The 25,679-nt window shown below is 38.6% G+C and overlaps 1 protein-coding gene across 1 annotated transcript in view; it reads right to left on the bottom strand.

Moving 5' to 3' along the window:
- The window catches only part of LOC149779712 (solute carrier organic anion transporter family member 2A1-like), a 67,444-nt gene that overhangs the window by 5,449 nt on the left and 36,316 nt on the right, over positions 1-25,679 (bottom strand). Inside the window, exons 2-9 of the mRNA XM_089940572.1 lie at positions 10,793-11,650; positions 9,854-9,940; positions 8,987-9,187; positions 6,547-6,711; positions 3,895-4,090; positions 3,399-3,546; positions 2,842-2,999; positions 1,403-1,467 (exon numbers count right to left, since the gene is read on the bottom strand). Coding sequence (XP_089796698.1) covers positions 1,403-1,467; positions 2,842-2,999; positions 3,399-3,546; positions 3,895-4,090; positions 6,547-6,711; positions 8,987-9,187; positions 9,854-9,940; positions 10,793-11,534 — 1,762 coding nt within the window. The 5' untranslated portion in view covers positions 11,535-11,650. The remainder of the gene's footprint in view (positions 1-1,402; positions 1,468-2,841; positions 3,000-3,398; positions 3,547-3,894; positions 4,091-6,546; positions 6,712-8,986; positions 9,188-9,853; positions 9,941-10,792; positions 11,651-25,679) is intronic.

Genomic DNA, 25,679 nt, shown 5'->3' with positions numbered 1-25,679 from the left:
AGACTCAGATTCCACGTGTTTTTGTTTTTTTCTTCTCTTGCTTCACATTCGTATGATGTATGCGGACGCACTTCTGAGTTGTAGATTTGGCGTACACTACTTCGTAAAACTAAACATGACCAACATACCTAACAAGACCGTTTCGGTGGCCTGAGGGGGTTAGAACGCCCGCCTCGGATGCGGAAGGTCGCGGTTTTAAACACCGGCCGAATCATACGGAAGACATACAAATGGTAGGCAAATGTCTCGCTTGGTGACATCATTAGGATGTTAATGTAAGGACTGATAATGTGACTGGGTGTAACATCATGTTACATGTCTGCTGGACATCACTATTAACAACCCCACTGTAGTCATCTTAGCCATATGACTCAAATTGTTAAAGCTATATTAAAAATCTCAATCACACACACACACACACACACACACTATACATACAATGATTTATATATCAAATTACTAAAAGCTTATACGTGAAAATATCAAGAGAAGTTCTTATGTTAATATATTAGAAAAAGGTCCACTTTTACAAAACGAATCCATGCTGCCATAAAGTCACAGGAATACCGTTCATTATAACTACAATTCCGTTCAGGAAACACCGTTCTAATGATATGGAAAACATGGGAACCATCCTGGAAATGGGCGAATATAACATAGAGTATATATGGGTTTTGATGACCAGGATTGGTTAATAATGTAAGTTATGTTGTAAGGAAAAGAATATTTTGAGAGCTTATCCTAGTTGTAAGTGACAAAAATAGAAACATTGTTTTATTGATGGAATTTCAGTCATTTAACATTCTTAATTTATGACACTTATTACTAAAATTAGCACCTGACTCTTTGGTGCGGAATTGAAAGCACATGTTTCAAACACATGCAGGTCCAGAAAATGCCGCGGCGCATATCCTTTCCTCGACACAGAAACTGACATTCAGGATTCATCTATACTGACAAATATAGGTTTGATCATGAGCAATCAAAAATTTTAAGTTATAGAATTTTTAATATCATGGTGTTTGCGTAGGTTTACTATGGGAACTGAACTAGTACCGTGAGTCTTTCAGAAGGGACGCATATTGCTTTTTGGTACGTAACATATAACAAGCACGAGAGTTCGGTGCAGAAGGGATTGGTAATGCCTGTTCATATGTGACCCAGAACAGGCACAAAAACTGCGTGCAGATGGGATCAATATGGCCCATTCTTATGTGATGGAAATCAGACACGAAAAAACTGACTCTAGTAGGAAAGATTCATCAAAGCCTTTGTATGATCAAGCTCAAGATGGCAGCCGTGTCTAGTATAATCAGATGATTGCAAATAAATTTAAATGTGTACCCACTGACCATGAGTGTGTTGAAATGTTTACTTACAATCATTATCGTACCGTACTTACCCAACAGCGTGGCTAGAAATGCAGACAATCCCAATGCAAACGCTTTATCTGACTGTTGTACACATCTGCAAAAAGATAAAAGTTATTTAAGAAGAATTTCATTAGTTGCCTGAATAATCTGTAAATGATATCTCTATAAAGCGAATAAATTACCATCAAATATTTTATGAAATGACATTTGTTTTAATAAATAGGTTGCTGTTATAAAGAGCTGATACAATGAGACGTGGCAAAATATCCTTTCAAAATGTTTACAAAATCCTGTCTGAATGTTTAATGCTATATGATAGGTATCTGTGAATATATCTGAACCACTTGATGACAAGACGTCTGTTTAAAACCTTCAACCACACAATATTGTATAAATGCAATAGTCGAAAAAGATTTCAAATCTGCTTATTTGTTATTTTATGAAATTATATGGTGATTAACAGTTCTATCAAGCGTATTTGATTCAGCAGGAGATTGCGTGTTTCAGGGATTGATTCAGATATCAGCAAACCATAGAAAGAATGCAAACAATTTGTAACTTTCCTAAGTTCTTTCAACTCGCACTAACTCTTTGCTGAAGCAAATACAACCTTTGCAGATCTGATTGGATGACGAAGAAGTTGAAGAACAGTTTTCTTGATCTAGTCACACCGTCATTGATAAACTACTAACCGCTATTGCTAACAACCCCAAATGGGTTTGGGAAACCAGGAAAAAGAAATGTAATCTTGTTAGATACGCCGACTCTGAACACTGAAATCAAGTATTTTAAACCAAGAAGACTTCAGTATGTCATTCAGACGCAACTAAATTATTATCTGTTTACAGCCTCCAATGTTTTCAATTAAATAAGTAGTTCATTGTGTTCTTGCGCACTCACATATAATTAATAATGTTTTATCATCATCATCATCATCATCGTCGTCATCATCATCATCTTTTCATTATTCTTCTTCTTATGAATATTATTATTATTATCATTATTATTATTATTATTATTATTATTATTATTAGTAGTAGTAGTAGTAGTAGTAGTAGTAGTAGTGGAAGTAGTAGTAGTAGTATTGTTGTTGTAATTTCCATTATTAAGACATAATGCAATTTCCGGGATATAATCTACAATTGCATTAATTTATGGTAAAACAATTGATCGTTTTTATTGTTCCTACTAATGGTAGGCAATATCATCTATGTTCCCATTTTATCATTGAAGTTGAAACCAGTCAGACGTGGCATATAACTTTTTTAAACAAGACATTCATTTAACAGTCATTTCAACTTTCATAATTCAACGCTTTATTTTGTGTTATTGTTTGTCTTGTCACTGTTTGGTAATTGCATTTGACGTAGACACAATGATCGTGTGAAGCATTCCACAACACACACAATTTGAAACAAACAAATAGACGATACAGAAATTAATAGAATAGAATCAAATACACATATACCTGATGAAGACAGTAAACATAGGCATGATACAGAATGTAGAAAAAAAATTGGAGATGGCCCCTACTGCCAGTGCCGGGAACAGCATTCCACATTCCGACTTGCAGAGACCAGGGATAGCGGTACCATTAACACCTATACAGGAACAGCCTTCAAGGGTCTGCAGATTGTAAACGAAAGAAAATGGCGTGCACAGTTTGTATCTGATAGTAACCATATGCCTGAAATAGGGAAAATCGAAGAGTTTTGTGTCTTGAGTAAATAAATAATCTTATGTCTAGAAACCTTGGCTGTAATGTTTAATACACGTTGGTCAAAATGGAAAAAAGCAACAGCAAATGCGGAATTTCATTAAAATTAAAACTTTTAAACACAAGATATGCCCTTCACAAAGAAATAATTCGCAAAACATCACACACTCCTGCACATTTCAAGTTGTGTTCGTTTTAAATAACTGTATCAAATTTCATAATGGTTGGCGAAAAACGGGAGCAGTGAGCAATGGTCATTATATCAGGTCACGAGATTTAATTTAGCAAGAAACACAAATTTCTCTCACCAATTTATTCATTGTTGCACATCCGGCGTAGCAAGGAGAAAAGTAGTTTATACCGTCGGATCCACAAACAGGAAAGTAGTCCCTACTATCACAGTTACAGATACTTTCACAGGTTTGGGTTGCAGCTGTTGTGTTGACGGCTATCCGGCTGGAGAAAGACATTCTTGAATATTATGATATGGTTGCCAATTAAAAACGTATGTGAAAATAAATATATGCCAGTATTAATTATTCCATTTTCCAATCATTAATATCCTTCAATCTGTAGTATCAAAGGATCTAAAACGATATTAAAACGTATTAATGTGTATATAAAAAGACACAGTTAAATATATAATGACTAGTATCGCTCCGCGGTCATAGTGGGAGAAGAGATGACAGAAGTAGTAGTAGTAGTAGCAGTAGTAGTAGTAGTAGTAGTAACAACAGGAATGTTATTTTTAGTTTAGTATTGGTAATATTTTTTGTAGTGATAACTTTGAGTATGAAACCGTACCCATCATAATCCTTGTTCAATCCCACGAGTGACGGTGTTGGACATCCCAAGACGAAACCTACACAACTGAGAGCAAATACGACAGAATGCGAAAAGATTAGCAACTTAAAGCACGTGACTGGGTGGAGCCTGAACTTTGTTGCGACGCAACCGCCAATCACTGTGCCCATAGATGCTGATACCACAGTAACTGCACCTGGAAGAAGTAAAACAATATACACGTGATAGCAACAGGTAGAGCTATGAATATTCATTTCAACAATATTTCATACATTTTGTAAATCCATATATTTTAAATTTAGGAACATTATTTGCCGAGTGATATATATATATATATATATATATATATATATATATATATATATATATATATATATATATATATATATATCACATACAAAATACATATATTTGCCCTTTGAACGGAGTTATGATATGCTCCAGTCAACTGCATATTTACCGAGTGAATGAACTCCTCACATCATTGCGAGTGTGTCCGCTACAAAATGTAGTTCTATGCATTTTCTTGTTGTTCACAATCACATATGCAAATTGATAAGTTTATAGTTTTTTTAATAGTTTCTTTTGTTATTCACATTTATTAAATCAATATAAGACCCACTTATCATTTAAAGATGAAAACTGGTTTTAATAAAGAAAGTAATGCACTACAAACACAGTTAGCTTTTTGTACACTGAACATGAACTCTCAGGCATTCACGTTCTGGCGTATTGAAGTTAGCGTGGAATAGAAACTAAGCGAAATGACGAACCAACAAGAGGTAATTAAAATATTTTAATATATTTACAGATGATCTAATTCATTATTCTGCTTAATTAAGACTTATACGGATTATAAATGCTCTCTCTCTCTCTCTCTCTCTCTCTCTCTCTCTCTCCTTTTGGACGGTTTAACTTAACTTTACCATCATTAATAGGTCCAGAGACATCGTCGCATCACGTAAGCGAAATCGCCAACGCTCATGTTTTCTTGTATTATCGCCCGTATCTAGCTACGATAATCCAGAGAGAGAGAGAGAGAGAGAGAGAGAGAGAGAGAGGTTTAAGAACAACATCAGCGCATTAAATACGTTACAGTATGTGTACCTCGCAACCGACAAATTAAACTTATCGTATCGACAGGATATTAGAATTATGCATCATTGATATTATGAACACAGGAGACAGATCCCAAGGAAAGTGTAAACATACCGTTACGACGAACCATATTCTTGTTGGTTTTAATATTTTAATGTTTTCGTCAAGTGCAATTTGTTTTAATCTCTCACTCCAGGTTTTTGCATATTTTTTCCTTATGCACGAGAGAGAGAGTGCCGTGATGTGATGTGACGTGATTTGGACTTTTAACGTAGCTTTAATAATTTGTCAGCCAAATAGGCTACGATGTCTGCAATGTGGCAGCTTACAGTGATGTCTAGCACTGGGATATCATGCCGCAGACATATAGCATAATGTCCCAACCAGTAACATTATCCTGACACCAGGCCTACCAGTCCTTACACTGACCTCTTAATGCTGAGCACCAAGCGAGGCAGCTGTTAGTACTATTTTTGTATGTCTTTGGTATGACTCGGTCGGGGATCGAACCCACGACGTATCGCATCCGATGCGGACGCTCGAACCACTAGGCCACCGGAGGGGTGCGAGAGGGAGAGAGAAACAGAAAAAGAAGAAAGGATTCAGATGAAATTGTGTACCATTTTAATTTCATTATAAAACAGGGATTATTATTACTTGTTATAATTATTTTCATATTTCATTTATGATTAATAATTGATTGATATGCCTGTCATACAGAGAATCATAAATTCGTGTTCATATGGGATCTATAAAACTCAATGGCGGATGCAGAGGGATATGGGTGAGACTGAGTTAGCGCACCTTACATCCCTCCTCCCTCGCTGCAGTCGTTAAATTGTTTCCTAGAATAAGTTTTCCTTAAACTATTTTGTTTGAAGGTTGAAATTATAATAGTTTAGAAGCTTTTGTAGGTTTCCCTCCTTCAACTGCCACCAGGGGGTGTTATCCCACATACCACGTTTAGGCTTCACTGAAGGATATTTCTGGATCCGCCCCAAAACGTGCTATATAATATAGTTACAGTTTACTTGTCCTTGCAAGCATGTTATTAAACTTCTTTTAGACATTTTGTATAGAACTGAAATTCATATTTTGTAGGATTCATGAAATGATGAAGCTTGGAAAACTGAATACACAACAATGAACGCTGTAGCGACGCTTGACAATGGAATGCACGACAATAGCGAGCCTTCTTTTCTTTCTGAATCCTATAATCTTTAAAGATTAGTTCATATAATATAATTGTTGGCACTAGTGTTATTACAAATAGTTAGCACACTGGTTATTACAATAGTTATGAAGTAATGAAGTTTAAATTTTTTAGTAACATACCTGTAGTGTAGCCATTGTAAACAAATACTAACAAACGCATAGCAACGGAGCATGACTATATGAATATATCCTTTAAGATGCCATGATCGCAAAACCTCCAGACTTTGGCATGGCATGATGCGATTTGAACCGATCTAAATTATTGTTACAAAAGTTTGCTAAAATATGTAGTTATTGTCGAGTAAGCATTTCTATATGATCCCATAGTTAAGATCTTACCCATTAGAATGTTTGCCTTCCACGTAGGGACATAGAACTCCACTTCCATGTACTTGCTAGAGAATGCCACCATCCCGGCCACATTAAACATCAGCAGGCAGTTTCCCAGAACCAACAGCACGAAAATGGAGTTTAATGAAAGTCGGTGGAATATTTTCACAACATCTTGTAAAAAATAGAAACAAATTCAAACAAATATTTTTTAATTATACCTTAAAACTTCATGATAAAGACATACGTAAAAAGTACTTACAAATAATCACCCCAAAATACGTGCCATTGTTACATGATATATTTATAGAGTTTTTAAATGCATGTATGGTACATTTGTTATATGATATATTTTTAGAGCTTTTAACGGCATTTACGGTATATTTGTTACATGATATATTTATAGACTTTTTAAAGGCATTTACATATATTTGTTACACGCTATATTTATAGAGTTTTTAAAGACATTTATGGTATATTTGTTACATGATACATTTACAGAGTTTTTAACGGCATTTACGGTATATTTGCTACATTATATATTTACAGAGTTTTTAACGGCATTTACGGTATATTTGTTACACGATATATCTATAGTTTTTAACGGCATTTACGGTATGATATATTTATAGATTTTTTAAATGCATTTATGGTATATTTGTTACATAATATATTCGTAAGTTCCATCACATATAACTTATTGCAGAAACAACATTGAAATAACCATAGCAGATACGATAACACATTATAGCTGTTTGTATTTTTAGAGTACCACGATCAGAGCACACATCCCCGCTGCTCAGTACCCTACACTGGCTATCCATTCGATCCAGAATCAAACACAAAATTTGCTCTCTGTGCTACGTTTCACTGTCGGTCTCTAGTCCAACATACCTATCTAACGTCACCCATGTGTACACACCAGCAAGATACTTACGCTCCTCTTCTGACAATCGTATACTCATTATTTCAAGTATGAAAACAATGTCATATGGACAGCGTTCTTTTGCATACCAGGGCCCAGCAACGTGGAATGAATTGCCCACTGAACTTAGACACAAAGACACAGTGATCACATTCACGAGGGTTCTCAAAACTCACTTATTTCGACAGCAAGAACAAACTTAAAGACCTAATAATGTTTCCTAATTGGAATATTCTCACCATGTTTTTTTATTTAATTTTTAATGTTTTTTCTAATTTCATGTTGTTTGTTTTTGTATTAATATGAGTATGTTTCTTATCTTATAGGTGTTGTTTAAAGGTGTAAAGCGCTTAGAGCTTCTAAAGATTAGGCGCTATAAAAGTCCTCACTTTTATTGTTATTATTATTATTATTATTATTATTATTATTATTATTTAAACCAGAGAGCATTAAACTGACTCACGTGCTATAATCACGTGATTGATGTTAAACATTCCAAATTATTTTTGAGGTCTCAGCTGAAGAACTCTAGGTGGATTTCTTAAAACACAAAGAGTTCACGTCTCATAAAACAACATATTACAAAAAGAAGTCAAGTCGAGAATGCAGAACACGTGACTTGAGACTGTTATCAGTGACTTACTCATGCTGAATGATTGGATGACCTTTGTAAAATAAATTTAGAAATTTATAATAAAATTATATAAAATAGCGATTCACTTGTTTGCGTTTTAATTGAATAACATCTAATGGTAAACGTGAACGCATATTTCACTATACCATGAAATATAGGGTGAAAACAATGTCTGTGTAACGTTTTAATCGAAAAATATATAATGTCGAACATGAACGCCCTTCGCATTCTTTCATGAACTGAGGTGTGGATAATGTCTGAGAAACATTTTAGTCGAAACATATCTAATTTCGAACATGAACGCTCTATACATTCTGCCATGAACTGTCGTGTGAGGATTATTTATATGTAATGTTTAATCGAAACATATTTAATGTCGAACATGAACGCACATTGCATTCCGTCATGAACTGACGTGATGATAATGTCCGTGTGACGTTTCAGTCGAAATATATCTAATATCGAACATGAACGCACATTGCATTCCGTCATGAACTGACGTGAGGATAATGTCTGTGTGACGTTTCAGTCGAAATATATATATTATCGAACATGAACGTTCTTTCCATTATATCATGAGCTGACACGAGGATAATGTATGTGTAACGTTTTAATCGAAGCATGTCTAATGTCGAACATGAACTAACTTTGCATTCTGTAATGAACTTACGTGAGAGGATAATGTCTGTGCAACGTTTTAATCTAAATATATCTAACGTCGAACATGAACGCTCTTAGCATTTTAGCACGAACTGACGTGAGGATAATGTCTCATCATAATGCATTCTATCACGTACTGACGCCAAGATAATGTCTCATCATAATGCATTCTATCACGAACTGACGTTAGGATAATGTCTCATCATAATGCGTTTGCTGACGCTGTTTACCTTTCACTGTATCTTTAAAACGAAATGGTTTTGCCTTTTCTCTCTGTGGTTTTTGCCATTCTTTGAGTGGGGAAGTCCTTTTCATCCTCCTTGGGAAGAAGAGTAGAGGTATGGCTGATATTAAGGATAGCACGCCAAAAACCACGAAACCCAGCCACCAGGCCCCTATCCATTCAGGGTGGGTAGGTGTCATTCCAGTATCTATTGTAAATCAATTTGAAGTTAATACGTGCATAGTGAAACTTTCATTGCAATGTTACGGAATACGCACGTTAATGGTCAGGAATTGCAATGTCAGGGAATACGTAGGCAAATCTATCATCACATTAATTGCATTTGTATTCCCTTGTAGAATTCCAATTATGCTGATAAATAATTCCATTATAGTATATGATATTGACAAAGAAACAAGAGAGTCATTGACATAACGTCAATGAGAGAGAGAGAGAGAGAGAGAGAGAGAGAGAGACAGAGACAGAGAGAGAGAGACACAGAGAGAGATAGAGAGACAGAGAGAGACAGAGACAGAGACACAGAGATACAGAGAGAGATAGAGAGAGAGACAAATAGAGAGAGACAGAGAGATACATAGAGAGAGAGATAGACAGAGAGACAGACAGAGACAGAGAGAGAGATATATAGAGAGACAGAGGGACAGACAGAGACAGAGAGACAGAGACAGAGACACAGAGAGAGACAGAGAGATAGAGAGAGACAAAGACACAGATAAAGACACAAAGAGACAGAGAGAGAGAGAGAGACAGAGACAGACAGAGACAGAGACAGAGACAAATAGTCAGATACAGAGAGAGAGGCAGATCCAGAGAGAGAGAGATATATATATATATATTTTGTGTACGTATATACCCTCCAATGTGACATAGATGTTGCTGAAAAGGCCACCACAAGCAAAAGCTATTGCGGGACCAAATATACCAATTCCTGTTGTGATTCCTGTTAAATATAAAATTATAGGCACAAATCAATCAATCAATCAATCAATCAGTCAATCAATCAATCAATCAATTGACACAGATCGTATTATGGTAATACCGGAATGTTCTGATCTCAAAGCGTTGACTTTTTGACTGAATGCGGATTAAATTACATGTACTAATTATCAAGCAGATGAAATCAATATTGTATATTCTAAATACATTATTTAATCTTGGACAAGTCTATATTGTATATTCTAAATACATTATTTATTCTTGGACCAGTCTATCTTGTATATTCTAAATACATTATTTATTCTTGGACCAGTCTATCTTGTATATTCTAAATACATTGTTTATTCTTGGACCAGTCTATCTTGTATATTGTAAATACATTAGTTATTCTTGGACCAGTCTATATTGTATATTCTAAATACATTATTTATTCTTGGACAAGTGTATATTGTATATTCTAAATACATTATTTATTCTTGGACAAGTGTATATTGTATATTCTAAATACGTTATTTATTCTTGGACTAGTCAGAAAATTAAACAAACCAATCACTTTCCGGATTTTAACATCAAGCTTGTTTTGTAACCACCAGAATGGTATCAAAATGAAATGAAACGGAATACCACTTTATGTGAGAATTATAAGGGGAAGTCAGCTTTGTGGACACGTACTTATTCTACCACGTTTCATATCCAAGTCAAAATACTTTTCTCGTTATGCAAAATAACAATTTATTTTAAATCGCTTTCTTTTACGTCAGACAGATTGATATAAAACTGTCATGCTCATTACGTTTACTTCCACATTCCCATCACAGTTCAGTATCAAGAACAATACCCTGGGAACGAAACTCACCGACAAACATTGGCGTCTTGGTTTGCTTGACATTGTCGTCTATGTATGAGGCTATCATTGGATATCTGGGGGCCTTTCCTACCCCTTGTAGTATCATTCCGACACCTATAAGGACCATGACTGTCAGGGTGTACTCATTTGGGAGTCCGATGGAGAATTTCCCAATGTTGTCGGTACAGTTTAGTCCTGAATTCATTGGGTCGCTGGAACACATCGGTACAGGAAATGGGAGAAAATTCATACCTTTCTCTGGTGTCTTATTGTCATATTGGAAAGTGTTTGTAGATGCAGAACTGTTATTTAAAGAGATGTTGAAAAATTCTGAACTCGGAGATGACCTAGTATTTCTCCTCAGAGAGCCTTTTGAAACGAAATATGCGGTAGATGCCACAATTCCAGCGACACCGTAGAACACAGTACTTGCAAAAAGTATCCTGGGAATATGGACTCTTCTGGCTAGATAACTGGCAAAAAGTGTTGTAGAAAGGTAGCCGATATCGTTACAGCTTAGAAGGAAACCAGTCTGAGCACTGCTTAATCCAAACTGCTTCTCCAGCGTAGTGATCTGCGAGGCGATATAAATATTGAGTGTAGAGGTCAGGAGACTTGAAATGCTGTACACCCCAACAAAGGCGGCCATCTTGGCAAAAATCTGGAGGCATTTCGGTCTGCATCCTCCGATCCCGCATCTAGTATCTTCTTCATTCTCTTCATGAACCATCTCGATTTTTGGACGATCCATCAACAAGCCAGTCTTCCCTTGTAGTTTTTTTGAGAATTTGCTCCACAAATAAAGATGTTTCTACTTTTTGATTATGTGTCCAACGTTGATAGTTGTTTCGGTAGAATATTACATCTCTGAAATGAAGTAGTTTAGATTAGAGAAGATAACTCTTTGTAACATGTCAAATATGGAAACTGTTCTCTTTAGTGAATGCATTTACCTCAGTTGCTGAACACAATAACAAATTTGTCAAAAATTCTTGCGCATAGCCACAAAGGGGAGGGGGCTGATGAGGACTGTCGTCCACTACATCCTTTAGTTGACTGAACAAAAGGGTAAATTGTATGAAAAGAAATATATATTAAACATTTACCTTCACTATTTCGAAATCATCCTTTCCAATGAGAGTTGTTTTGAGTTTGTTCAGGTTATTTGTAAACAGATATAAATTGTGGATATTTTAATTGTTTCTAGCAGAGGGAATACGGGTTCATTACAGATTTTGCGCAAAAACGTGGCATTATCTTATTCCACAGTTAGGAAAGAAATATCACATTTAAAGGAAATCAACAAAAGTAATGATACCTGAAGCACACATATCGTGTTATCTTTTATTTCTATGGTATATCTGTGATCCTGCTCGCATTATCTTAAATAATAGAGATATCTTAAAAATAAAATCATCACACGCGCAGGATGTTGAAAGACAGTGTCAGTTTAACTTTTTTTGTTGTTATAATCATGAAAGTTTTCTGCACATTTTCTTTTACCCATTCGATACTCTTAACTATGATAAAGAATTCGTCCGCTTAATAGGGTGGATCGGTAAAAAGGGTCACCCTAAAAAATTTATTTCTACAAATCACCATCACTTCCCACTCCATGAAAAGCTTTAGCATAAGGCCATGGGTGGGAAAAGCACTTCCTGTCATAAAATTTGTCCGCATATTTAATTCAGTCAACTACCCACAATCTTTAAAATTTCTTTGTAGTTTTATTGACCACCCCCACCCCCCCAATTAGCTACATGCTGCTTATAACCAATTCTTTGGCAAATGGTAAAGGGTAAAACATAACGAGACACAATGACATTATTAAGACTAAATTCTGTATGTTTTCCTCTATTCATGTTGTAGGATACTGAATACACATGAACTGATAATTTCGACATATGCGCTACAACATTCTTGACGCCCGGTTCCGGTAGGGGAAAACATTTGGTTTACTCAGGTCTTATCCTTTATCTTGCCTTACGAATGCCTAATTTCGTCATCATATAGTTTCTTAAAGTGTATCTTGGAAAATCTTGAGAATAAATTTCACCATGCTATTGGAAGGAATTTCTTCACTTTCAAAGACAAAGGACTAAAAAGGATAAAAACTGAGTCACTCACGTACTTGAACGGGTCATCTAGCCGTCTTTGATTGATTGAATGCTAGGGATGACGTGATGTCAAAATTTCCAATATTTCTTTAGTTACATATTGAAATCATATACCATCCATTCTAACGTACAATAATGTCTCCGTTTAGTTTTCTACAATATTGTCGTGCTTGGGCTTTAGTTTAATAGCTTAGACTTTTCGACCCAAGGCTACTTTACAAAATCGGATTCTTGACGTTGCTAAGACATATGACATACATGAAAATAAACCTCGTTGAACGTGTATGAGGGATAAAGAGAGGTACATTTTTTACTTATTATATGCTCATTTTTTTCTGTTAACTTTACATTATCAGAATCGTTCAGTATTTTACGATATTGCACACCTCCATACTGCATCCACGTGCATAAAGAAGCTACTTTCTCTTGTACACAAGAAAAAGGACGCAGACGCCAGTACTTTTGATTTGTAAACAAATCATGTACACTCGCGTAGTAGGTGCTCTACGTTTTGGTAGGTGAATTTTGTTTCTGAATGAACTAAAGCAGATGTTTGGTGGACTGCCACATACCAGCTGCTTTGGCAGATTCCGCATTAAATTTTTGATACAATGTTTCGGATTTGAGCTAGGTATACAGTAGACGCAAGAAAGGGTCCTTACAAATAACATACAAGTGACAAGGCATGAAGTGTCGTTTTTAGCTGGTAATAAGCATGACAAAAAATATACTTACAGTTTTACATCCTGAAATTCCTCAAAATGTACTTTCTTAATTGTGCAAATCCGAATTACATGAGCCATGTCTGGAGTTCTCAAGTTTAATTACACATTTGGAAATTGTAATGTAATTTAGACCATATTCCATGTGCAATTATATCATCCTTACTGCACTCAAAATGAAATAAACATTAAATTCAATAGCGTCTTTTCGATAATTGCAACTGAAAGACTTCATATTTTCCCCACATTATTATTTCAAACAGACAATGACAGAACAAACGCACTTGCAGATGTCAACACGCTTCTCAATATGACTCCAAATTTCAATTTTAAGTAGACAAAAATGCCATTTTCTTTCGAAACGTATGTCCAGCGCGCGAAAAGTTCAAATTTATCTGGGCGGAGTTATGCGCGCATCGTTGTTGTGTAATGATGAATGTGCGCTTGTGTATTTAGTTTTGAATACGGCATGCATTCATTTACTTTGTTTTTTGTAGTGCATTTTGTTTATATAATTGAACCTTAGGCAAAATAACAAAAATTAGCATATAATAAAAAGGATACTGCATTTGTATGGGAAAATATGAACTCGTTTTGTCCGATGGATATACTGCACTCCCAATGTGTGAGAGAGAGAGAGAGAGAGAGAGAGAGAGAGAGATCTGCGTGGTTTGCATACTCTGAGCCTATCATCCCGTTATTTGTACTGTTTCAACGTTGGGCAGTTTCAATCCTTCTGCACAAGTGTATATGTGCAACAAAAATAATTGTTAAACACGAGTGCTAGTTACGCTGTCGACTACATTAGCCTCTTACGATTATACAATCAACAGACTCCACGAAAGCTATCCGCAGATAGAACAAATCATACCGATGAACGGCTTAAATGAAATCTAATCTTTCGGGGCAATGACATTATACATAGAACCATATTTTACCATTTAGGCACCAGGGGACCTAGGGTAGTGTTATTATGATAAGAGACTTCTTATGCATGTTAGCAAATCACGTGTCTGTCAGGTCACAATTTATGTGTGTTCCCTTAGTGAGATTGGTAATACCCGAATGTGGGTACCGCTGTTGTGCCTGTAATTATATACTCTGGGTAGGGTGGGTGGGGTCATTGTCGTGATATTAGTAGTTGGCATTGCATTGCATCTTGATAGATATACGTCGATATATTCTTGTGTCGCTTTTTAGCCTCATTTCTACTTAAGGCAGGTGGCTTTTGCAAGGCCGCCATAATTAGCAATAATCGGTGAAACCTTTCACGCATTTTGTATGAATTTAAAATGATGTGATCACCTGTGATATTATTATACCTGAAACAAAATCATGAGTATACACTACTCGCAATCACTTGATTATATTTTTGAATCGTCAAAGTTTAACCACGTAATGTTTTATTTTCTTCAAATTTTATGGTCATTTCAATAAATTTTTTAATAGAAAAAAGCAGTTTTTCGTTGTTCGTTGCAAATTCGGAGCATGTATGACACATACATCTGTTATTTCCATTTCAAAGACCAATCCGTGTGTACACTTGTACAGTATTGGTGTTCGTGTTGTATCGCGATAGGACCAGGCATGCATTTGTAAACTTGTACAGTATTGGTGCTCGCGTTGTATCGCGATATGGTCAGGCATGCATTTGTACACTTGTACAGTATTGGTGTTCGTGTTGTATCGCGATAGCTGAGGCACGCATTTAAGCAGAGCCTGTATCTAGGGAGGCAATGCGATCAGTGAAGTTTAATAATTATAGCATACATTTTGTTCAGCGCTGATGTTGATGAACTGGGTGAGAATCAGTTTTACGATGAAAATCTACTTTTAAAAATATTTATTTATAAACTGTATATTAGTTTTTTAAGGTAGGCAGAACAGAAATTTGACTAAAATCAGCAACAAGTTTCTCCGACGCCTATCCAAAGTTGTTCTGTCCTGATCTGTACGTATATGCTATACTTATTAGACCCAGACCTTTCGAACCTTGTTGTGTTGTCATGATCTGTACGTATATGGTATAACGGTACCAATTGCGCAAGTCCAGGTGGGCGGAGCTTAAGGTGTATGGAACATTGTATTCAGAATTAAAGAACAAAACTAGCTGTGATTGGTGCATTATGTAAGACTTGTACTTTCTGTTTGGCTTAAAAAAAAGTTGAGCCTCTTGGCAACATGTGAGTTTGTGTTAATTTCTATCTAGATCATATTTTGTATTTTTTATGATTTTTTTAAAATATGGTACACATGCCTGAAAATGTGCTTGTTGTGACTAGATAACTCTTACCTCTGTCTAGTTCCAGTAGAGTTATCTCTCTTAAATGCAATGGAGTACCTGGTTATGTCATTGTCAAATTGACAATCTAGCATTGTTCTATATGACAGCGTGTGACATGCATGCCCAAGTAGGACAGAAAGTATATTTATTTCACAAAACATTAGCATTGAGGTATATGGAAAAACAATTGGTACCGTGATACCTAAAGGAAAGAATAGCCTCACAGTGTTTCCATAGAAACGCATACATGTGGGCGGCATTTATGAACTATACTAGTTTGATGTAGGAAAACAAATGTATGCTGAACACTTTTGGTCAAATATTGAAAGTTCTTTAAGAATAAAATGTATGAAATCTTTAGAAAATAGCACAAGATGGCTTTGGATGGGGACTTTTGATAACTATAGCTATGATAGACTTGTGAGTAGTTAATGGGGATCTTATAGGGTCTATGGGATTTATCATTACAAATACCCTTGGGAACATATAGGGTCTATGTAAATTTAACATGGAGAAAAATCGTGGGAACATATAGGGTCTATGGGAATTAACATGGCCAAAAACCCTGGGACAATATAGGGTCTATGTAAATTTAACATGGACATAAACCCTTGGGACTGTATAGGGTCTATGTAAAATTGAAACAGGGAGGGTCTCTATTTTTTTTTTTTAAAAAAAATAAAAAATAAAATAAAAAAAAGGGGTAGGCAATTCAAAGACTATCTCTTTTCGAGAAATATGGCTGGCCCTGAAAAGGGCCTTTGGTTTATGTTAATATGCCCTTAACATAAAGGGCATTTGCGACATCTTCTTGTCCTCAAACTTCGTCTTACAGCAGGGCCGTACATCAGAGTCCTCTTGAGGCAACCTTGTCTCTCTATATAGACTCTTCTTATCCACAGGCTGCTGCTGGTCCTGTGGACAACGGTCCACTTGGATCGGACATACATGAGCATGTCCGTCCTGAACATCATTGTTGACACAAGGGTTGAAGATTCAACGTCGGTCCACATGTTGAGGCTCCTACAATAGGTGAATCAATGCAGTGAACTGCGCTTATTTATAGGGACAGAAAGGATTGAAACGGATTGAGTTCATTCACCAATCCGAACACGCGTTACATAATTCAGTCAGCCCGCATCCAATCCGAAGAGAGCAGTCTGTGACGTCACGTAGTCTATATAGATTCGCTAGCGCTTGTGTGCAGTCAATCTATGCGACAGTGATTCAACATGACGGAAACTCAGAAAACGATCCAATGGGGTGCACCAGCAGGGGAGACCGCCCAAGGGAACCCGGACTTACTTTCAGAAGAGGTGAATTGGGATTTTGTCGATTTTCTCTCCTCGCAAGAATTTGTTCCGGAACCTTCGTTACCTTCTTCATTACCGCAAGTGGAGAATTTTAGACAGAGACAGAAAGAAGAATTGGAGAAATTTATACAACGACAAAAGGAAGCGGAACAGGCTTTTCTCTTACAGCAACAGCAACAAGAAGAAGAGGTAAGAAAAAAACAACAGCAAGAAGAAGTAGCAGCAAAGAAACAAGAGGGTGAAAATCAAACGGTCACGGTACTGTTGGACATTTTAGCGGAGTTAAGAAGTCTGAAACAAATGTGTCAGACTTCTTTATCACGACCGAAGAGAATACGACCTTCCCGAGCTAAACACGTCAACCCTGTGACTAAGCCTACCGTACCACCCTTAGTGATTTCAACCCAATCATTATCATCATTACGCAGTCCAGAAGTAGGTCTTGGCCGTGGCAAAGGCTTAAGGCAGTTAAAATTGATTGCTTAAACTCACCCCTGCACCATAAAGAAAAAAGGCCCTTTTCAGGGCCACCCACATTTCTCGAAAAGAAATACAATTTCAATTTACCAATAACTCAAAAATAAACCCCACCCATTTTTACCCTTATAGTACGTGTCTGTGTATGAGTGCGTGAGTGTAGCTTCTTATTTTAAAATCAAAACTCAAAGACTCTTACCTTATATCATTCATTTATTCTTTTCTCCATTTTTTACAATCCAATTCACAATTCACAACACAACACTTTAATAAAAAGTTCATTGATTTCTTCTTTTCTCCTTGTTTAGTCTCTCTGTTTTTTGAATTTCTTCACCGTCACACTCTTTTCCTCTTCTTCCTCCTCGCTTTCTTCCCTTCTTCTTTTTTTCTCCTGTTTCTTTTTCTTCACCTGTCTTCTTTCTTCCTCAGAAGAATCCCTCTCTTCCTCTGAAGAATCCCTCTCTTCTTCTGAAGAATCCTTCTTTTCTTCTGACTCCTCTTGTTTCTTTTTTGGGCAATCTGGAGACCAATGTCCTTTTTCTTTACAATAATAACAGGTATCTTTACTTTTGTCTTTTTTAGCTCCTGTTTTTTGACGGTCTGGACACTCTGAAGACCAATGCCCTTTCTTCTGACAGATATAGCAAGTATCTTGACTTTTATCTCGAAAGGAAGGAGAGTAGTCCGTAGGCTGGTCTGAAGAGAATTTTCTAATGACCCCTCGCAAAGCTCTGACGAAACGTTCCATCTGGTTAGTCTCTTCCATCGTTGTGCTCGGCTTGAGAGTGAAATGAATAGTGAAAGGACAAGACACACACCCTTTTATATACGCTGGTCTGCTATGGCTATAAAGTAGTTCATGGTGTTTGAACTTGAGTCATTTGACTTTTTGCTTTCAAGATGAAACGATCCCATTCATTCGAGAAGAAAGAAGAAGAAGAAAGTAAGAGGCAGAAACGTGATCTATCGCCTCGTACCAGGGCTGAAATATTGGCACAAATTCATGCCAGTGATTTTGAAGAGGACATGAGTGAACCAGAATTTGAAACCTCTAAACCAAGTTCACCACCCTTAGTCAATCCTGAAAAATACTATTCTATTCGAGAGACGGAAAAGCGCTCCTCTAGAAAATTTAGAACCACGGCTTACAAATACACGGTGAAGTTTAAAGATTTCAAGTCCGAAGTACCGTTAGAGAAAGCAGAAGGGTTCATCACCGGAGTGTGGGATTCTCTGCTCACTGCACTTAAGCGACAATGTCAACCCAAAGAAGACGATCGCTTCAGACTTTCCATACAACACGACGGTTTGAAATCCCTTGTTTGGATCGAGTTTAGCACCCCTGCAGAATTGACCGCTTCCAAAGTCATGGACAAGATTCAACACGTGCAACAATCTAATGACCAGTTTGACATCACCGATGGAAAAGCCACATTGGACATGACCCACGTCTCTCCTCCTCAAGGGACCGGACGCAAAAAGATGTTATTGGTGAACGACCTTCGCAGCATTAAGCGTAGCCTTGTCCAAATTCACAATCCTCATGACCAGATGTGTTTAGCCCGTGCCATCGTGGTGGGACGAACCTATGCCAACAAGAACGACACGGTAGAATGGAAAAGAGACTGGGAGAACATTCGACAATCGGACCGAGCCAAACAACGAAGTGAAGCAGAACTCCTGTTACGAAAAGCTGGCATGTCCAAAGACACACCCTGTGGCATTCCTGAGATGCAAAAATTGCAAGATGCCCTAGCTCCACGATACACCTTGAAAGTGCACCCTCAAGAAGTGCGCGGACCTCTGTTGTTTCGAGGGCAAGATTTTAAGGACGGAAAATACATTCACGTTTATCATCACGATGACCATTTCGATACCATTACCAGTATCACCGGATTCCTGGGATACGGTTATTACTGTGAGAAATGTGACCATGGTTATAATAATCGAGAGCAACACAAGCATTGTGGATCGAAATGCTCAGGATGTTTGGCCTCTTCACCCTGTCTGAGCGAAGAACCAGTGCCTTGTTCAACTTGTCTGCGCACGTTTGTCAGCCCTACCTGTTACCAACAACATCTGAAAACGCAAGGTTCACAGAAGAAATGTGCTTGTCAACTCCTGAGATTGTGCCCTACGTGTGGACAAGGCATACGTACCAATAGTACCAAGGCACACGTATGTTCAGGAAAAAAGAAATGTCACATTTGTCACCACATCGTGGACTTGGAACACCAATATTACATGCAAAAATACCAACCCCCACCAGAGAAAGAGGACGGTCACAAGAAGAAAGGCAATTTCATCTTTTTCGATTTCGAATGCATGCAAGAGACTGGCATTCACATTCCTAATTTCTGCGTGGCTCATCGAGCGTGCGAGAAGTGCATTCAAGAACCTATCTTCAGTCATTGCCCTCACTGCAGCAAGATTCCTGGAGGGCGTGAAAAAATCTTTCGGGGGCCAAACACGTTAGCCGATTTTGCCCAATGGGTCTTAGACCCCATCGACAAGACGTGGAGCCAAGAGGACATCGGACTTTACGGAGATTGTCATCGTCATGCCACGGTGATGGCTCACAATTTCTCCGGATACGATGGACAGTTTCTTCTCAGATACTATACGGAACATGGCACCGAACGTCCTAAAGTGACTTTGAACGGAGCCAAAATCATTTTCATGCAAGTGGGACAAGTACAGTTTAAAGATTCGATGAGCTATTTGGCCATGCCTTTGAGTCGAATGCCTAAAACGTTTGGAATGACAGAAATGGCTAAAGGGTACTTTCCACACTTTTTCAATACGGAAGCCAATCAACACGCCGTTCTACCCCATTTACCTGAGGCTCACTATTACGACCCCGACAACATGCGTACCGAACAACGAGAAGCTTTCTACGCTTGGTACCAGGCTCACGCCTCGGACCCTTTCGACTTTCAGGAAGAAATGCTAAAGTATTGTCGTTCCGACGTGGACATTTTACGGCGTTGCTGTGGAAAATTTCGAGAACTGTTCATGGAACACGGAGGGGTCGATCCTTTGAAAGAAGCTTGCACCATTGCCAAAGCGTGTTCCTTAGTGTATCGACAACGATTCATGCCTGAAAACACCGTGGCTGTCATCAGTCCTCAAACGACCCACTATGTCAAGCGTCAATACTCGGTCAAAGCCCTACGTTGGTTACATTACTTGTGCGACAAGGAAGACAAGTGGATTCAGCATGCCCGCAACGGAGGGGGCGAAAAGACCATCGGAACGTATTCGGTCGATGGCTGGGACTTAGAAAACCCCAAGATCGTGTACGAGTTTAACGGTTGCTTATTTCACGGATGTCCCGTTTGTTATCCTGACAATGGCACTAAAAATCAGTTTTTACAACGAACCATGGAAGACTTGTACCAGGACACTTGTCAGCGACGCCTAAAGTTAGAACAGCAAGGATACCAAGTGGTGGAAATGTGGGAACACGAATACGATCACCGTTTGAAAATCGATCCCGAGTTTAAACGTGTCGTGGAAAGTTACAAGCTGATGGACCCCCTGAACCCGAGGGATAGTTTGTACGGAGGAAGGACCAATGCCACCTGTTTGCTGTACCAAGCCGACGAAGAGAACGGAGAAGAAATCAAGTACTTGGACGTGTGTTCGCTGTATCCCTACGTGTGCAAATATTGTCGCTTTCCTGTAGGGCACCCGCAATTGTTCACGGAACACATCGACCTGGTCAACATTCGACAATACGAAGGCTTGATCAAGTGTAAAGTTTTGCCTCCCACGAACCTATACCATCCCGTCTTACCTCACCATTGTCAAGGCAAACTGATGTTTCCTTTGTGCCGTACTTGTGCCGGAACGTGCAACCAAGACCAGCCTTGTCATCACAGCCAGGAAGAACGGGCCTTGACGGGAACCTGGGTCAGCGTAGAATTGTTCAAAGCTATGGACATGGGATACCAACTGTTAGAAGTGTACGAAATTTGCCACTTTCCCAAGACACAACAATACCACAAGGGTGACCCTACTCAGAAAAGCATTTTCGCAGACTACGTGGATGCCTTTTTGAAACTGAAGCAAGAAGCCAGCGGCTATCCGTCCTGGTGTCACACTCCCGAAGACCAAATACAATTCAAAGAGAAATACTACGAACAAGAAGGCATCACTTTAGACCACATCGAGAAAAACGAAGGCAGGCGATCGTTTGCCAAAGTGATGTTAAATTGCTTGTGGGGTAAAATGGCACAACGCCCGTGTTTACCCAAGACGGAATATTTGACAGAACCTTCCCGCTACTTTCAGATGATTCACGACAAAACCAAATACATGAAACACGTTAACGTCGTTCGCGAGGATTTGATCTTAGTCAATTACGAAGAAGATCTGGACTTTGTACAAGACGACCCTTTTGGAAATGTCATCATTGCGGCTTACGTGACAGCCCATGCTCGCTTAAAATTGTACGAAGCTTTAGAACTGTTAGAAGAACGCGTCCTGTACTTTGACACGGACAGTTGCATTTACATCCATCACCCGATTCAACATCACCCTGACATCGAAGGAGACCGTTTAGGAGCCTGGACAGACGAGCATCCCGACGACAAGATTCTAAGTTTCGTCAGTGGCGGTCCCAAAAATTACGGCTACGAATACCGGGACAAACAAGGAGAAGTGCACACGACGTGCAAAGTGAAAGGACTGACTCTGAATCATCGTACCAGTCGTGTGGTCAACTTTGGGGTATTGAAAGAAGCCTTGCAATCGGAAGAGGATGGAAACTTTAAAGTGACCACTTACCAACCGAACAAGATTGTACGTTTACCCACTCACCACATCGTCAGTCGACCTTTGGAAAAACTTTATCAAATCGTGTACCAGAAGCGAGTTCGACTTCCCAATCATTTCACCTTACCGTACGGTCACGTCGGTATTGGTCTGTATATAAAAAGGAACCCTAGGCAAGATCGATAGTTCATTGTGACTACCAAGACCGAGCAAACAAGATGAATACTTTGAAAGAGACATCGTTCCAGTTTGGGGATTGTAAAAAAGTTGTATCTTCCTCTAGTGTGACTAATATTGGATGGATAAGACCCATGCATTGCGACGGAAAATGTCCGGAAGGAAACTGCGATTGTCCATGTGGTTACCATTGTAATTGCGTAACGGAGTTTGCAGACGAGTGCGATTGTGAGCCTTGCGATGGATACGATGCTGTACGTTGTGACCTGAGCGATGCCGGAAAGCATCATGGGAACTTTAGTACCCCTACCCCTATCATGGAAAGTGATGCTGTGCGTGTCAAACCTGTCGGATGCGAAAGTGATGCCGCTCGTCCTCTTGGACATTTTACTGGGTTTCGTTTTAAAGGGGAATGTTCACCTTCACGTCTACCCCCCTACGGATGTCATCCAGCCTTGAGCAAACTCCTACCCATGTCACTCAACCCTCATCGAAACGAACCTGTGAAAAACGAATATTCGTTTCCTGTGCGTTTGTCGGAATACTGCGACTTTGAAAATCGTCTTCAATCGTTCAAAGGAAAATGGCCAAAGTATCTGGGAGGACCGACCCCCGAAGAATTAGCCAGAGCCGGATTTTTCTACTTGGGCGAAGGAGATAAAGTCAGGTGCTTCAGTTGCGATGTGACACTTCACCACTGGGAACCGCAAGATTCGGCCTACGTAGAACATGCTCGATGGTCACCGAATTGTCATTACTTACCCTTAGTGGGACCGAGACATTGAAGTAACTTCTTACCATAATAATCTGTTCATGGATACATTTACAAGAGAACATTCGTGCTTTGCCTGTGGAGTTGAGAGAACGCATTTACCGAGAGCTGGTCAAAATACAAGTGAAACGTAAAGAACAATTGCATCCGTTACGTCACCGGTGTTTGAACCACTGGTACCTGAAGGCTATACAAGGATTGATTCAATTGAAAGTGTTCCATCGGACAGACATTGATCAACGATCCTCTAGTTTTAAAAAGGATTGGTTTGGTATGGACGATTCTACCTACATCATTGTAAACGTACTGCATCGAATTCCAGAGGAAGAGTTAACGAATTACCAACATCTTGAACACAATGTCAACTTAGTGAAAGAGGAAACTTCTGAACGAATTGTAATGTGTAGATTAGTGACTCAACGATTTAAATTTGACACTGAAGTGAAACCATGTTTGTGCAAAGAGTACATTTCTTGTGTCAGACCAAAGAGGATTTAGTATGACCTATTCATGGATACTTTGCTAGAGAACATTCGTGCTTTGCCTGTGGAGTTGAGAGAACGCATTTACCGAGAGCTGGTGAAAATACAAGTCAAACGTAAAGAACAATTGCATCCGTTACGTCACCAGTTCTTTAACCACTGGTACCTGAATGGTATAAGAGAACTGATTCGTCAGAAATTGTTTCAGTGGTCAGACCTTGTTCAACACTTTGAGTTAGTGAATGATCGAAATGTTCATTATTTTGGTTACTTCGAGATTCACCTGCAGCAATACATTGAGGAAGACAAGTTAAAGGATTATCAACATATTTTACGTGGAATCTACTTAGAGGAAGAGGAAACTTCTAAACGAACTCTGAAGTTTCGGTTACAGTATGCAAGATTTAGATTCCCTACTGGAGAACGAAGATCTCTGGCTAGAAAGTACGTGTATTGTTTCCGAAACAAAGAGACTATAAAAACAGGCTGCCATGCCACGACTTATGTCACATGTCATCCAACAGATTCCGTGGAAGGAACTCAATGACCATATTCAAACTGTGGATCATTACCATCGATTATTACAAGAACTGTATCCATTCAATTTGGGACGACAAGTGGTGTGTGTCTTAGTGACTTGTTTTCTGGGATTTCGTTTACCAGCCGATTCTTTGTGGACTCTTTACGATCAGTACTTACCACCTCCATGGCCTTAAATGGTCACGAAAAACTCCTTTTGCTCAAAGCCTTGCGGTTTCATCTGGATACTTCTCGACCTCTACGGGAAAAAAAGATTCGTCAACTTTTAGCTACCCAAGACGTGTATGACGATGTGTGTAGCTTGTGACTTACATCCCCATTGGACAGATGTCCGTGCCTGGAAAGAATGGGATTTTGAGGCTTGGACCCAAGAAGTGGCCCAGTATGCACGAGAGTTGTTCAAGGAAAAAAGTTACTTTTCAACCCGTGTTAGTGACGGTGCCAGAAGAACCCGTCACCCAGGACAGGACTGTCGTGGACAGACCTGAAAGACCCTTTCGGGAGGACACTCGTGTGACCTTACCCTCTGTTGAACTGGTTAGAACATTACCCAAAAGATGTGATTGTTGTACAGACACTTGTGTTTATTCCACGTTCATCGTTATCATGTGCCTTTTATCCTTGTACTTAAGCCTTTGGCTTTTATGTATTTTTGTCTTTCGTATTCATGTTTGATAAAAAAACATTCAATAAACGTGTTCTGAAAAAGTATATAAACTCTTGTCTTGTTCGTTTTCGTGTCACAAGTGACATTTCTCACACCATGGCTACCTCTGCTGTCTCTGCTCCCTCTTCCTCTACTGTCAAAGTCATCGACGAACACTTAGATCGTGCCAGTTGGGAGGCTTTGTATCTTCGCCATCCCTTTAACATGCTCATTGCTGGACCTAGCGGTTCAGGCAAAACCGAATTCGTCAAACGTTTGATCGAACATAAACATCATTTGATCGATCGGCCACCTCAACGGATCGTGTGGTGTTACAAAGAGTGGCAATCGGCGTACAGCCTCTTGCGAGAAAGTCAAGGCGATTCCATCGTGTTTGTGGAAGGCATTCCTAAAGAAGACGACGGCATCGTCTCTGACTCCCGTCAAACCCATTTGGTCATTTTCGACGACATGTTAGGAGAAGACGAAGAAGAAATTAAATTGTGGTTCACGCGCAAAGGGCATCACCGTAATGCCAGTGTCATTTACATCACCCAAAATTTGTTTCAACAAAGTAAAGCCCATCG

The sequence above is a fragment of the Sinohyriopsis cumingii genome, chromosome 17, assembly GCF_028554795.1.
Source record: "Sinohyriopsis cumingii isolate HCF-2022 chromosome 17, ASM2855479v2, whole genome shotgun sequence".
NCBI classification, from domain to species: Eukaryota; Metazoa; Mollusca; class Bivalvia; order Unionida; family Unionidae; genus Sinohyriopsis; species Sinohyriopsis cumingii.
This window is presented reverse-complemented; position numbering and strand designations above follow the sequence as displayed.